This window comes from Staurois parvus, unplaced genomic scaffold (genome assembly GCF_062004578.1).
Source record: "Staurois parvus isolate SC_StPar_1 unplaced genomic scaffold, SC_StPar_1.0 ptg000673l, whole genome shotgun sequence".
Classification (NCBI taxonomy): domain Eukaryota; kingdom Metazoa; phylum Chordata; class Amphibia; order Anura; family Ranidae; genus Staurois; species Staurois parvus.
Genome location: NW_028318469.1, coordinates 1,611,575 through 1,627,991, shown reverse-complemented (window position 1 = coordinate 1,627,991; position 16,417 = coordinate 1,611,575). Strand labels below are relative to the sequence as shown.

Sequence of the window (16,417 nt, the reverse complement as noted above, 5' to 3'; positions counted from 1 at the left end):
TGTGACTGGTTAGCAATGCCGGAGGGCAATTGGGAGACAAGAAAAGAGTATTAGCACCTGAATAAGGATCTTCATATCAAAATTACCAGGTACTCATTTAATGATAGCTGCAGATATAGAAAGGATAAACATTTCTTTTCTCTTTCAGTTTTTCTTTATTGAACTTTAAGAAAAGAGTACAAGGATACAGGGTACATGTTCCCACAGAATTGAGTAATGACGTAAGATGGTATTATCAAAATCAGTATTGCTTAAAAAAAGTAAAAAAGGTTTACAGCTTTCACACTGATGTGTTGCAGCTTTCCCACAGCATTTTCTGAAAATACCAAATTTCCTGCATGCAGGCTTTCAGAAAACACACCAAAACTGCTCGATCTATTAGAAATCTAAAACTGTGGGTACACTGCCCTGTAGGAAAACCACTCGCATCAGTGTGAAAATTCCTGTAAACTGGCCATAGATGGATCTTTTTTTTAAATCAAACAGCAGGCTGCTAAAAGAAAAAAAAACAATGGATTCCCCCATCCACACATGCAAAGTAGATGGGGGAATATTCCCTGGTGTGCTATTGTATTGTGACAGTAGGACTCCTCTGCTGTCAGAATACACTGATAAGTGCACCAGCTAATGGTTTTTGCACAGACTAGCCCCGGTCCTCTTCTTCTCGGGTCACCAACTGGAGCTCCTGGCCCCTCCGCCCTGCTGAGTGCCCCTATAGCAAACCGCTTGCTATGGGGGCACTCATGCATGGCTCAAATCTGCTGTGATTGACAGCAATGGGAGCCAATGGCTCACGTTGCTGTGTCTCAGCTAATGAGGACGGGAGCCATTGCTCCCGTGCACATCGCTGGATCGAGATCGGGCTCAGGTAAGTATTGGGGGAGCTGTGGGGGGAGCTGTACACAGAAGGTTTTTTACCTTCAACGCACCAAAATGCATTGGAACGCACATACCTCTATTTAAATTGAAGAAAAAGAGAGGGGAAGAAATTAACTGGAACGCATCAAAAACGCATTGGAACGCGCCAAAAAGTCAAAATGCGCATGCCGAAACACATTTGGAATGCATCTGGACTGCGTTTCTATGGTGTGAACCAACCCTAAGGCTCCGTTCACATCAAATCCGATTTTTGAAATCGTGCGACTTACAGTGAAGTGGTACGATTTCAAAATCAGGTGAGATGCCGATTTCCTAGTGATTTGCAAGACATCTGCCACAGATGCAGGGTGGATAAAAATCAATGATTTAAAAAAAAAAATTTAAAAAAATCTGATTTTTTTATTTAAATCTGATTTTTTTTATTTAAACCGGATTTTTTTTAAATAAAATGCTTTTTGAGGAAAATATATTACCATCCAAAGGTTATTCCATCATGAAATAAAGATTAGTTTTTTAATTATGTAGAATAAGGCTGTATATGTTTAATTGTTTTGGTAAATAAATTCCATGAATCCATTCACAAGGTCATGCTCTTCCAGAGGTTTCTGTAAGATTATTGGGCAGTTTCTCTGCCTACAAGATATTATCACAGATGCTTGGTTTACTTTTGCAGTTCTCAAAACTGAATTTGACTCAGCGGAGATCACATGCCTCTTCACAGCGAAAATGTTATAACATGAACAGAGTTAAGAAAAAGACCTTAATCCTAACTTCTACAAACCTATGAATACAGAATCAACCCCTTCAGTGCTAAATTTCAAGAAGTTCAGTGAATAGAATAGAAACAATATTTTTCTGATTGTTTGGAGTGGAATAGATCTGCACAAGAAGAAAGTGAAACTAAGTGTGAGGAGGAAGGGGCTGACAGTCTAAGTTTCTTAAAATATATATATTTTGTTTAGCCAAATTAGTTAACAAACATGGATGTTTAAGCAAATAACATATGCTGGAATGTTATTGTTTCAGATGAATAAATCTATTTAAATGGTTATTATTAAGGTAATGATTATTTTTCTCCTTCCTAAGTACAACAGAAAAGTTGTCCAAATATGAATGATTAACCTATTAAACTGGGGATAAAAAAACTAATATGAAAAGTTGTTATTCTAAAAATCTTCATCTACTTGTATATTAAAGTTATACCAGCAAGAATTAGTCTTTATGTAGAAAACTAGGATTTAAATCAAGCCTTACTGACTAGTGATTTAAATCATGATTTAAATCAGTTTGATTTAAATCAATTCCACCCTGCACAGATGTCTATGCAAATCGCAACAAAAGTACCGGTAGTACATGTACTACTTTTGAAATCAGTGCAGCTCCAACCAAGTTGGAACCGCACCGATATGACCGATCTAATAGCGGACAATAGGGTGCGACTTGGCATTCAAATCGCATGCCAAGTCGCATCCAGTGTGAACCAGCCCTTTATGTTTGTATTTACACATATGGGTTTATGTGAGAACATTTCTGAAAAACATAAGCAGCATTTAATGTAATGATCAACACCAACAGTTTGTGACAGTCAAGTCTAAAGCTGGTCATATACCATATAATCTGATTGTACAATGTGTGTCCATTTACACTTGCCTACCTCTGATTTGGTCTGCAAAAAAAAAGGAAGGGGGATACATCCCTTTCTGTCTAGACGGACCAGATTGGAGGATAGCGGAGTCTGTTTACCCCAACCACCCATCATATATCTGTGCGAGGGCCGTGTTGTGTCTGCGCAGGATGCACCGGTGTTCCATATGAGAAGCTGCATGGACACAGCTGCTGCTCTCAATTTGACAGCTGTGTTGCTGCAGGTTCCTCAATGCAGACAGACTGTGTTCAGGGACCCATATCTGCATACACCTGCACCCACACAGCTGTCAAATTGGGAGCAGTGGTTATGTCCCAGTTGACTTGAATGGGACTGCCTGCATGTGGATGCATGGAACACGTGTACATCCTGTGCAGGCAAAACGCGCCCTCACACCAGTGTACACTCAACCCCTTCCTGCTGACCACTTCTGGGCCCTTTAAGAGTCCTAAAAGCCAGGAGGTGGAGGCAGGCATTCAGGTCATGTGACTGGCTGTCACAGCAGTCACATGATCGGAACACTCCTGATCTCAAGTATGGATCAGGAGCTTACTGATCACTGCTGGTTACTATGCTGGGAGTGTGCAGGGAGCGTGCAGGGAGCGTGCTGGGAGCGTGCAGGGAACGTGCAGGGAGCGTGCAGGGAACGTGCAGGGAGCGTGCAGGGAACGTGCAGGGAGCGTGCAGGGAACGTGCAGGGAGCGTGCAGGGAACGTGCAGGGAGCGTGCAGGGAGTGCGCTGGGAGCGTGTAGGGAGTGTGCAGGGAGCGTGCAGGGAGTGTGCAGGGAGCGCGGTAAGTTGTTTACACAGGGCAGCATATATGTGGTCACTTGGTATAATGGCCCGCTCACTGAGAGGCTGCATATATTTGTGGTTAAGTACACCCACCTTATGGTGGCCATGCACACTTCAATAAATGATTGATTTCTTTTCCAATCTTTCCCAAAATGACTAAACGATCTATAGTCAACATCTGATTTGATATACCTCTTACGGGGAATTTACAATTGTACGATCGATCACATCTCTGTTTCCTTTATGTAGAGCTTTCTAAGGGAAAACGGGGGAACGCACCTCCAGCATTGAATGTACAGTCATGGCCGAAATTGTTGGCACCCTTGATATTTCTCCAGGAAATCATGTATTTCTCACGAAACGTATTGCATTAACACATGTTTTGCTATACACATGTTTATTCCCTTTGTGTGTATTGGGACAAAACAAAAAAAGGGAGGAAAGAAAGCAAATTCGACATAATGTCACACAAACCTCCAAAAATGGGCTGGACAAAAGTATTGGCACCCTTTCACAACTGCGGATAAATAAGAATGTTACAAGCATGTGATGCTCCTGTAAACTCACCTGGGGCAAGTAACAGGTGTGGGCAATATAGAAATCACACCTGAAAGCAGATAAAAAGGAGAGACGTTCACTTAACCTTTGCATTGTGTGTCTGTCTGTGCCACACTAAGCATGGACAACAGAAAGAGGAGACGAGAACTGTCTGAGGACCTGAGAACCAAAATTGTGGCAAAATATCAACAATCTCAAGGTTACAAGTCCATCTCCAGAGAACTAGATTTGCCTTTGTCCACAGTGCGCAACATTATCAAGAAGTTTGCAACCCATGGCACTGTAGCTAATCTCCCTGGTCGTGGACGGATGAGGAAAATTGATGAAAGATTGCAACGCAGAATAGTCCAGATGGTGGATAAGCAGCCCCAAACATGTTCCAAAGACATTCAAGCTGTCCTGCAGGCTCAGGGAGCATCAGTGTCAGCGCGAACTATCCGTCGACATTTAAATGAAATGAAACGCTATGGCAGGAGACCCAGGAGGACCCCACTGCTGACACAGAGACATAAAAAAGCAAGACTACAGTTTGCCAAAATGTACTTGAGTAAGCCAAAAGCCTTCTGGGAAAACGTCTTGTGGACAGATGAGACCAAGATAGAGCTTTTTGGTAAAGCACATCATTCTACTGTTTACCGAAAACGGAATGAGGCCTACAAAGAACAAAACACAGTACCTACGGTAAAATATGGTGGAGGTTCAATGATGTTTTGGGGTTGTTTTGCTGCCTCTGGCACTGGGTGCCTTGACTGTGTGCAAGGCATCATGAAATCTGAGGATTACCAAAGGATTTTGGGTCGCACTGTAGGGCCCAGTGTCAGAAAGCTGGGTTTGCGTCCAAGATCCTGGGTCTTCCAGCAGGACAATGACCCCAAACATACGTCAAAAAGCACTCAGAAATGGATGGCAAAGAAGCGCTGGAGAGTTCTGAAGTGGCCAGCAATGAGCCCAGATCTAAATCCCATTGAACACCTGTGGAGAGATCTTAAAATTGCTGTTGGGAAAAGGTGTCCTTCCAATAAGAGAGACCTGGAGCTGTTTGCAAAGGAAGAGTGGTCCAAAATTCCGGGTGAGAGGTGTCAGAAGCTTATTGATGGTTATAGGAAGCGACTGATTTCAGTTATGTTTTCCAAAGGGTGTGCAACCAAATATTAAGTTAAGGGTGCCAATACTTTTGTCCAGCCCATTTTTGGGGTTTTGTGTGACATTATGTCATATTTGCTTTTCTGCCTCTGTTTTATATTTGTTCCAATACATACAAAGGGAATAAACATGTGTATAGCAAAACATGTGTTAATGCAATACCTTTTTTGTGTGAAATACTTGATTTTCAGGAAAAATATCAAGGGTGCCAACAATTTCGGCCATGACTGTATGTAATGGCAAGGGTTGCTGAGGTGTGCGGGAGGGTCTATTGTTGCTGAGGGGGTCAATTGTCGGCAGGGTTCTATTGTTGAGGGAGGGGGTCTGTTGATGCTGGCTGCTGGTAGATCTACTGTTACTGGTGGGGTCTGTTGTTGCTGAGGGGGGTATTTTGTTGCAGAGGGGGGCTAATGTTGCTGGGGAATCTATTGTTGAAAGGGGGTGTATTGTTGCTCGCTGCTGGGGATCTATTATCATTAACAAATTCCATATTAGCCCCACAAAATGGTACTTGGTTGTGTATTCTCTAAAAGGGGTGTTACTGGGAGGTGGGTATGGGGTGGAATCAAGGAGGGTACAGGGCAGAGACAAGGGGGAGCTCCTGCACCTGTTCTCTGAGGAAAAAAAGCCCTGCCTCCATGTAATCCCATAACTTGATCAATAAAAATACAATCATATCCATGAAGAACTGACTGATCATTTTTCACCATGGCTGATCGACTGTTTAATAGAATCCAGTCTAAATGGAGTCTTTGATTGTTCAGATTCAGTTGTTTTAGATCAAATCACACACAGATCAGATCATTGAAGTGTGTATGGCCACCATGAGACCAATCTGAAACTCCCAATGCACTGGCCACCGAATTCATTGACTGTCACAAATCAGGCAGACCAGCAGCACCGAGGGACACGAGAGAGCCTCTCACTTTCTGTTCCTGCGGTGCCTTTAAGAAGAAGAAAAGGGCGGGCCGGCTAGAGGGAGGCGGGGCCAAGGGCTTGTGATATAATAATAACGGGAAGGCTGATGAGCTGAGTGTGACAGTGACACACCCTCCCGTCTAATACAGACACAGGAGCCGAGCTGACAGGTGGAAAGAGCAGAGCCGGGTAGCACGATGAGTGGAAGAGTCGGGGACCTCAGTCCTAAACAAGAAGAGGCCTTAGCCAAGGTGAGCCCCTGCCTCTGTCACCAGTACTGGCACACCTATGTGTGCAGCCAGTCCACTGATCTCTGCTAGGCTGCACTGACAGCCAGTCACCTCCTCATTATTACCACTCATCTGGATGGCCCCTCACTCACTGTCCATGACAGCTTCTGTGCCCTGCATGGCACCAGCCTGCCTCTCATACACAGATCCCTCAACTAGTCCTCCAGCCCTAGATCCTCTTACACCTGGGACACCTGGGTTATTATTCTGTATGATGATCACTGGGATGTGGTTAGTAATCCCTATTGTGTGACACCTGGGAGTTTATAATAACAAGAATGAACACAACACATCCCCTGTGCAAGATTGCTTCTTAACCCTTCCACTGCCAGACAACTGTACACACCGATACATCATAGAAATAGTGCGCTTTATTACTTGGACCGACACATTATAGATCCAATATAGGTGTCATAGAACAACACTGCGCATTTCACTACCGGGGGGAATCCTGACTAGTACCTGTCTATTTAATGTCCATCCATCCATCTGACATCTATATATCACCATACCTGTCTATTTAATATCCATCCATCTGACATCTATATATCACCATACCTGTCTATTTAATGTCCGTCCATCCATCTGACATCTATATATCACCATACCTATCTATCTATCTATCTATCTATCTATCTATCTATCTATCTATCTCTATACCTGTCTATTTAATATCTATCTATCTATCTATCTATCTATCTATCTCTATACCTGTCTATTTAATATTTATCTATCTATCTATCTATCGCTATACCTGTCTATTTAATGTCTATCTATCTATCTATCTATCTATCTATCTATCTACCTATCTGTCTGTCCATCTCTATACCTGCCTATTTAATGTCCATCCATCTATTTGACATCTATCTATCTATCTATCTATCTATCTATCTATCTGTCTGTCTGTCTGTCTGTCTGTCTATCTCTATACCTGTCTATTTAATGTCCATTCACCCATCTGACATCTATTTATCTATCTTTCACCATACCTCTCTATTTAGACACCTATCTGTTTATTATCTATCTATCTCTATACCTGTCTATTTAATATCTATGCTATCTATTTAATATCTATCTATCTATCTATCTCTATACCTGTCTATTTAATATCTATGCTATCTATTTAATATCTATCTATCTATCTATCTATCTATCTATCTATCTATCTCTATACCTGTCTATTTAATGTCCATTCACCCATCTGACATCTATCTTTTTATCTATCTTTCACCATACCTGTCTATTTAGACATCTATCTATCTATCTATCTATCTATCTATCTATCTATCTATCTATCTATCTATCTATCTGTCTGTCTAGCTCTCTACCTGCCTATTTAATGTCTATCTATCTATCTATCTATCTATCTATCTATCGATCTATCTGTCTATCTCTATACCTGCCTATTTAATGTCTATCTGTCTGTCTCTATACCTGTCTATTTAATGTCCATTCACCCATCTGACATCTATCTATTTATCTATCTTTCACCATACCTGTCTATTTAGACATCTATCTGTTTATCTATCTATCTATCTATCTATCTATCTATCTATCTATCTATCTATCTATCTCTATACCTGCCTATTTAATGTCTGTCTGTCTATTTGTCTGTCTGTCTATCTATCTATCTATCTGTCTGTCTGTCTGTCTGTCTGTCTGTCTGTCTGTCTATCTCTATACCTGTCTATTTAATGTCCATTCACCCATCTGACATCTATCTATTTATCTATCTTTCACCATACCTGTCTATTTAGACATCTGTCTGTTTATTATCTATCTCTCTATCTATCTATCTATCTATCTATCTATCTATCTATCTATCTATCTATCTCTATACCTGTCTATTTAATATCTATCTATCTATCTATCTATCTATCTATCTATCTATCTATCTACCTATCTATTTAGACATCTATCCATCTAGCTATCGATCATCTATCCTTTGTGCTAACTGTCCTATTTAAACAAATCGCAGAACCACAATTTATACAAATAGCGGAACCAGTGTGCATGATGATGTCACGGCCAAGGTTCCACCCGACACGTTTCGTCACTGAATGTCATTGTCACTATATTGAATTTATGTAGTAGTTGTAATGTATTTTCTTGAAATTTGTAATTAAAGGAACAATGCACCTATTTTAGTTTATTTAATATATCTGTTTTATTTGTCTATCTCTTTACTTGTCTATTTAGACATTTACAGTATCTATCTGTTTACAATCTCTATATCTTACTGTAGTAGGGCAGTTCCACCTCTAACTGTGACTATGGTTGCAGCACTGCGGTTACATTTACAGAGTTAAAGCAGATGCTTTTCAGAGGTTTAGCAAGGTCTTCTGCACTTTTAAATGTAGTCTTGCTTACCTGATCCTCCAGTCTTGCAGTCTCACTCCAGGCCAGGGGCGGACTGACAACTCATGGAGCCCCCGGGCAATAGGGGATCATGGGGCCCCTGTGTCCTTGCCCAAACTCAAAAAAGCCTATGAAAAAGGTACCAGGGGCATCTCATGGGGCCCCCTACTGACCCTGGGCCCTTGGGCAGTGCCCTTGTTTCCAAATGGTTAGTCCGCCCCTGCTCCAGGCTATAAGACCGGTCTCTTCTCTACTATGCTCTGCCAGTCATAGTTTCTCTGACCTCATCAAGTTCAATGCAGTACCTATAGCCCTGAATTGAATGTACAGGGCTGCATCTATCTATCTATCTATCTATCTATCTATCTATCTACCTTAGGACATACATTTAATGAATCCCTTCTTTTTATGCTGATCAACCTACAATACATTTTTCCATTACAAGCCCACCCCCGGGAAGACCATAGAGAAAGCTGTTCTTCATAAATTACCAAATGAAATGATGTAGGCACAGTAATATTGATTGTGATGTTTAATAGCTATCAAGAAATGATCTAATAAACTGTTCTCAATGATGTATGTTGTATTCCTAATAATGTAGCTGTGTATAACGTGTTAATTTGTCCTACTAGCATAACATTAGCCTTGTATTTTATATGGGCCAAACCTCCTCAGTCAAACCAATAGCGTGAAAAGGGTTAACACTTTTCCTAAATCTTTATCGTGTTTTATTTTTGTCTATGACCCAGTTTGTATGCATTATAATCATGATACAACCATCATGAAGCCACCACTGTAGATATGATATGGGTAAGCTGGATGTTATCCAGTAGTTAATGCAACTCATTTATCTAATCAGGTTCATAGGGCAAAGCAGAGACCTTGACTGCTTAAGGCCACTGTGTTTATGACCTTAGTGCCATCATACACCTGATACCAGGACATTAGTCACGTGGCTTTTGATGATAGTAAGAGACCTAGACACATACCACCCATCTTTCATCAAAAACTCTGACAAGCAAGCTGACCTGAATTAAGGAATAACTGAACACTTTGTTGAGAATGAATAAAACATTTTTAGAACGGGAAATCCACACTTAAAAGAGTTCTATGGTCACAGCATACACTTTCATTTTATAACACTTGCATGATAATATCAATAAAACAATAGGTATACTTTGCAATCCAATGTGAACTTCATTGAAAATTCTCCTTTCATGTTGTGAGTTATGCGTGTCTGTTGGCCATTTCTTTTCATAACTTCCTGGATTCCCTGCATGCTTTGCAGCTTCCTCTCTGCTGTTTATTTTCTATTTATAAGGACTACATATCCCATGGTACCCTGCTGCCTGCCATCTTGGTTAGAAAGTTTTCATAAACGTGTGCAGGATGTTGGTGTTATGGAGATTTCCACTCACTACCTGTCCAGGTGATGGCATTAAACAGAAGACATTGTGGAGAAAATCATTCTCACTGGGGACACAAGCAGTATTTAAGATGTTACAGAAGTTTCCACCCTTCCCTACCTTTATCCTGCCTATTCAGGGCAAACCCCGGTGTCTTCCGATAGTGATTCAGCCTGGTGATGGGCATGGGCACTGTCACGTGGGGAAGATCACAAGCTCTCCCATACCAGAGCGAGGGCTCCGATGGAGATGGTAAGGTAGATTGGATGGGTGAGTATACTTGACTGGTAGCTAACAGCAGGCACCTTCACTTTGTTTCTGTTTTAACAAAAGATATTTCCTGGAATTCATAAAGAATGTCAGACACTCTTTAGAATTCAGGTATACGTGCATGCCACAAATATTGGCGTTTGCAGCAATTTCATGTCAGGAGGAGGTGCATAAATTTGTTGCACGAGGCAGCCGGCACTCAGGCTCCATTCACATCTGGGCGTTTCACGCACAAATCTAAATCACACTGCAATGCTGTGAAAACACAGCACATGTGTTTGGGTGTCATTCATTTTCCATGTAACCTAAATGTAGCGTGATTCTGCCGCAGTTCTCGCGCAATAAATTGGGCTTTGCAAAGCTGGTTGCCCAAAAAGGAGCAGGAGCTTCTTTTGGACAACAAGCTTAGCGCAATGTGGTGTGCTGCGATTCCAACATGTTTTTTTTTGCCTGACAGTGATGGCAGAACCGCGCCACGTTTAGGTGAAATTGAAAATAAATGGTACATGAACATGCATGGTGATTCTGCTCGAGAATGCAAATGCCTGGTTGCAAAGGTGTGAATGCAGCCTAAGGCTGGAAGGCGCTCAGAGCAGCTCAGTAATGCTGAACCTGATAAACTCGCAGGTCTAGTGTTTACCCCCCCTCTTGGTCACTGCGCCCATCACACAATCAGGTGCGGCACCCAAGAAGTTTTGTTGTAGGGTGGGTGCGACTCTTGAGACTGGTCCCCCACCAGGTCCATCTCCCTTGTGACCTTCAGCAGAACATAGTGGGTGGATTCCATAGCTGCTGTTTGACTGACTAGTGGCTATGGAATCAGCCCGCTGCTGTACGAGGTCAGTCACAGGGGAGGCAGACCTGATGGAGAACTCTGAGAGCCTAGTTCCCCATCAGGCCTTGTGATTGACAGTGGACGCCAGAGGGCAGATTCCATAGTTGCCATTCATTCTAATAGCTGCTATGGGATTCATCCACTGCCATTCACTGTCTATCACAAGTTTGTTGGACCTGATGGGGCAGGCTCTGCCCACAGTCCAAGGCCAGCCCTGTGTAATTGCTGGCCTTGGACACACCGGAGTCTATCTTCTAGCAGTGAATGAAGCAAATACACAGTAATAAATTTAACACAAACCCCCCCCATCTCGCTGGCCAGTCTCTGTACACTAACTTTGAGTTGATCTTAATAACATCCAGTTTTGTTACTTACAACCTGGAGGTAATTCTTTTTGAATTTGGCACAGCCATAGCAACATATTGTAAAAGTAATGCAAATAAGAAGTATCTGAATCTGTTGTACACGTTGGAACGATTAAGAGGGAGGGAGTAACTTGGTGCTTGACATTGGAGTGTTGGAGGAAATCCTAAAGATGGGGAAGAACTTATATGTCAGATATTTGACCAGCATACTAGAACTGTAAAATATTGGGGTTTATTTATTTAAGGAACATAAGCTGTTCACTTTGCATGGCAAGTCGCACTGTGCAATTGAATTGCCCCAGAGCTTAGAGAATGTGGTCAACTTTGCAAAAATTACCCAATCACATTTAAGGAAAATAAAAAAAAACAGCACGTTTGCTTGTAGATGATTGGATGCTGGAAATCAGCAAAGATTCACCATATTCATTAAACTCTGGGGAAAATTCCCCTGCAAAGTCTGTTTGTTTTTTAAATCAACCCCATTGGTTAATGGAAACTAATCAATTATTTCTCTTTATAATGGCAAGAGTTGAAAATCATAAAGACACTCCAAACTGTTTGATAAAATGCCCTCTGAATCTTTTTCATTAGGATGTTCTCTACTATTTTCTCAGTTAGCACCATGGACACTTGTATTTATTTGGGAGTTTTTCAATTATCATCTTGGTATGTTTGAAAAAAAGACTCACTATTCCCAGGACCATGCTGCTCATTAGGCCAACTGAGGCGGCTGCCTTAGGCAGCACTCCTGGAGGTACGGTGAGTGGGCAGCACTGAGGGTCAAGTTTCCATACCAGATACTCTCTTCTCAGTGAATGTTCAGCCCACGGGCCACACATCATCATGGATTGTTATGATGCAGGCAGCTTCCTGCAACATAAATAGTGATGCTGTGGGGCATGGCCTCCTGTGTTCTAGCAACCAAATACACTGTGCAGCCCAGCCACCAGCGTCCTAGCAACCAGTGACGAGTGGTGGCAACAATGGCTGCATCCAGCACAGCCATAGCACTTACATTGTATATTTTATTCTTGGGTTAGACCTAGAAGGCTGAAGTGCCCATCAAGTCTGTCTGCAGTACTTCTTAGCACTTATACCTCAGGCTGAGAAATTTCCTTTGGACTAAAAAATCAGAAGAGAGACTCACCAGGAGAGGAAAAGTAGGCATCCTGTATAGTACAAACTGGAAAATGCATAGGTTCACAGGGTGCAGATATTGTAATTGTTAGATATTACAGGCCTAAAAGGATACATTGACCTTTTAAAAAAAAAATAATAAATGCACTTTTTTTAAGGTAAAAAAAAATGTGCATTTTTTTTTTTCAAGGAGCCTGGAGAGCATTGCACCTACGATCACAGATCACAGGTGCAATGTCAGGCTCCTGCAGCCTCTCAGGATAGCTGTGTGCCACTACTTGAGAGCAGGAAGGTCAAGGAACTAGCAGAGTGCTCACCAATGCCCTCACAATTCATTGAGAACTACAAGCTGTCAGCAGCAATGGACGATGGTACTTGTAGTCTACTCATTCACAGGAAACTGTGAATGAATGACGTAGCCATATAGGCGGAGCCCTGCACAGCCACACTGTTTTCAGATTGGGAAGTGGATGCTGAGAAAAGATCCCTCGCCAGCTGTCATGGGGGTGGGAGGAGGATGCTGAACATGTTACACCTTAAATAACATTCAAATACCATTCAAAAATGCCCATGGCACTAAAGCATCTTGCTCACAACAAATATGCACACAACAAATCTACATCATGGAAAAACACTCATGTCTCTTTCAGGGCATACATATGTGATATAGTTTTGGTTGGGCACTTCCCATCATGCAGCAGAGCCTAGTGATCATGGTGGCAGGAGACCACCTTAGTGTTAAGGCAATGGTCAGGGGCCAGTGAGTGTCACCAGGGGCGGACTGACCATTTGGAAACTCGGGCACTGCCCGAGGGCCCGGTGTCAGTATGGGGCCACATGAGATGCCCCTGGTACCTTTTTCATAGGCTTTTTTGAGTTTGGGCAAGGACACAGGGGCCCCATGATCCCCTATTGCCCTAGGGCCCCATGAGTTGTCAGTCCGCCCCTGAGTGTCACCATAGTTTATCTGATCACTGTAACAAGTTGAATTAGTTCTACTGAAAAATATTCTTTTTACATAAACCAGCTTAGAACTGCTCCTTTACGGTCAGGACAGATCTTCTCTGTCAAAAAGATACCAGTGTCTTTGTACAGGAAAGGTTGTCTTGTTTTTTACTGTAGTGCCTATTTATTAGGCCTAAATAATCTTAAAATAATAAAATGTTTTTTATGTTCATAGTAAGATTTTTTTTCATCTACTTCTTTCAAGCACATCTGAGAGTTTCTGTTTGCTATTATCTATCTCTTATCAGTATGTCTCATAGATTATAGGGTTACTGAAGGTCAAACTAAGCAGCTCTATTGTGTTTCCAGTTAGCCTATGCAGTTGGTGGAGACCTGTTAAAATCTATATACCTGTGTAGGCAGTCAGATGTGGATGTATAATGCAACCACCGAAGGCAGCAGGATTGGGAATCTCCATTTAGAAAGTTGGGGGAGGGGGCAACAAAAATAGTCTCAAGGGGGAACAAAATAAATCATGTAATGTTTTCTAATGAACCCTTTAAGGTGTTCCAAGGGGGATAAAAAGTAGTCAGGTATGGTTTTTTTAATTGGCCTAAGACCCCTACACACGAGTTGAATACCGGCCGGTGTTGGCCAGTTCAACAGAAAGTGGCCTTCATTTGCCCAGTGCATACACCAGCTTGTCTGACAGAAGCCAGCCAAACAACCAGCTTCTGTCGAACGAGCATGCATGAAAACCAGCATTCGTTCAGTGCTGGCAGCCAACAGCTGTAAGCGCCAACCAGTGTGTTCTGGCAGTCCCTCTGTCAGAACACAATACCTCAGCAGGGAGAACGCTGTACTAACATCACATACATTGCACTGTTTTCTCATGTCAATTTATCCTGGTATAAAGTGTTGTAGCATATCAATTCTTTGTATCAAATATGAGGACATATTCTGTGTAACAATGGATGCATTCTAAGCTTTGGTCAGTGAGTCACTTCAGAATGATTAATAAATGTGACTTCTTTTCTCCAGTTCCGTGAGAATGTAAAGGACCTTCTACCTCAGCTCCCCCCATACTCCCAAGATGACCATTTTTTACTACGATGGCTCAGAGGTAAGATTCTCCAAGTAGAGCTCCAGGCAGATATTAATGAAAATAATAATCTAGTTATGTATTGATGCATTATTGATAAATGTAAGGTTATGCACTTGGGGGTTAAGAATATGCATGCATCATACATACTAGGGGGGTACAACTGGGGGAATCAATGGTGAAGGATCTGGGAGTTCTGGTAGATCACAAGCTTAATAATGGTATGCAATGCCAAGCTGCGGTTTCTAAAGCGAGCAAAATCCTCTCTTGTATTAAAAGAGGTATAGACTCCAGAGAGAAAGATATCATATTACCCCTGTACAAATCATTAGTAAGACCTCATCTGGAATATGCAGTTCAGTTTTGGGCACCAATTCACAAAAAGAACATTGGGGAACTGGAGAAAGTACAGAGAAGGGCAACCAAACTAATAAGAGGCATGGAGGAGCTCAGCTATGAGGAAAGATTAGAGGAACTAAATTTATTCTCTCTTGAGAAGAGAAGATTAAGGGGGGATATGATCAACATGTATAAATACATCAGTGGTTCATATAGTGAACTCGGTGTAGAGCTATTCACCCTGAGGTCATCACAGAGGACAAGGGGGCACTCTTTACGTCTGGGGGAAAATAAATTTAATCTCCAAACACGGAAAGGTTTCTTAACAGGGAGAGCTGTGAAAATGTGGAATAGACTCCCTCAAGAGTTGGTTCTGGCCAGCTCAGTGGATTGCTTCAAAAAAGGCCTGGATTGTTTCTTAGATACACAGAATATAACTGGATACTAACATTTATAGGTAAAGTTGATCCAGGGAATACCTGATTGCCTCTCGGGGGGGATCAGAAAGAATTTTTTTCCCTGCAGGAGCAAATTGAATCATGCTTTGCTGATTTTTTTTTTTCCTTCCTCTGGATCAACTGTGGGTATAGGATTATACAGTGGGGCAAAAAAGTATTTAGTCAGCCACCAATTGTGCAAGTTCTCCCACTTAAAAAGATGAGAGAGGCCTGTAATTGGCATCATAGGTAGACCTCAACTATGAGAGAAAAAATGAGAAAACAAATCCAGACAATCACTTTGGCTGATTTGAAAATAATTTATTTGCAAATTATGGTGGAAAATAAGTATTTGGTCAATATCAAAAGTTCATCTCAATACGTTGTTATATATCCTTTGTTGGCAATGACAGAGGTCAAACGTTTCCTGTAAGTCTTCAGAAGGTTGGCACACACTGTTGCTGGTATGTTGGCCCATCCTCCATGCAGATCTCCTCTAGAGCAGTGATGTTTTGGGGCTGTCGCTGGGCAACACGGACTTTCAACTCCCTCCAAAGGTTTTCTGTGGAGTTGAGATCTGGAGACTGGCTAGGCCACTCCAGGACCTTGAAATGCTTCTTAGGAAGCCACTCCTTCGTTGCTTTGTTGTTTGGGATCATTGTCATGTTGGAAGACCCAGCCACGTTTCATCTTCAATGCCCTTGCTGATGGAAGGAGGTTTGCACTCAAAATCTCACGATACATGGCCCCATTCATTCTGTCCTGCACATGGATCAGTCGTCCTGGTCCCTTTGTGGAGAAACAGCCCCAAAGCATGATGTTGCCACCTCCATGCTTCACAGTAGGTATGGTGTTCTTTGGATGCAACTCAGCATTCTCTCTCCTCCAAACACGACGAGTTGTGTTTCTACCAAACAGTTCTATTTTGGTTTCATCTGACCATATGACATTCTCCCAATCCTCTTCTGGATCATCCAAATGCTCTCTAGCAAAC

General features: G+C 42.0%; 1 protein-coding gene across 1 annotated transcript in view; it reads left to right on the top strand.

The window, feature by feature from the left end:
- The first annotated feature begins 6,010 nt into the window (after positions 1–6,010).
- Positions 6,011–16,417, top strand: part of SEC14L2 (SEC14 like lipid binding 2) — a 54,257-nt gene continuing 43,850 nt past the window's right edge. The window contains exons 1-2 of the mRNA XM_089652217.1: positions 6,011–6,190; positions 14,587–14,668. Of these exons, the coding sequence (XP_089508343.1) occupies positions 6,137–6,190; positions 14,587–14,668 (136 nt within the window). The 5' untranslated portion in view covers positions 6,011–6,136. The remainder of the gene's footprint in view (positions 6,191–14,586; positions 14,669–16,417) is intronic.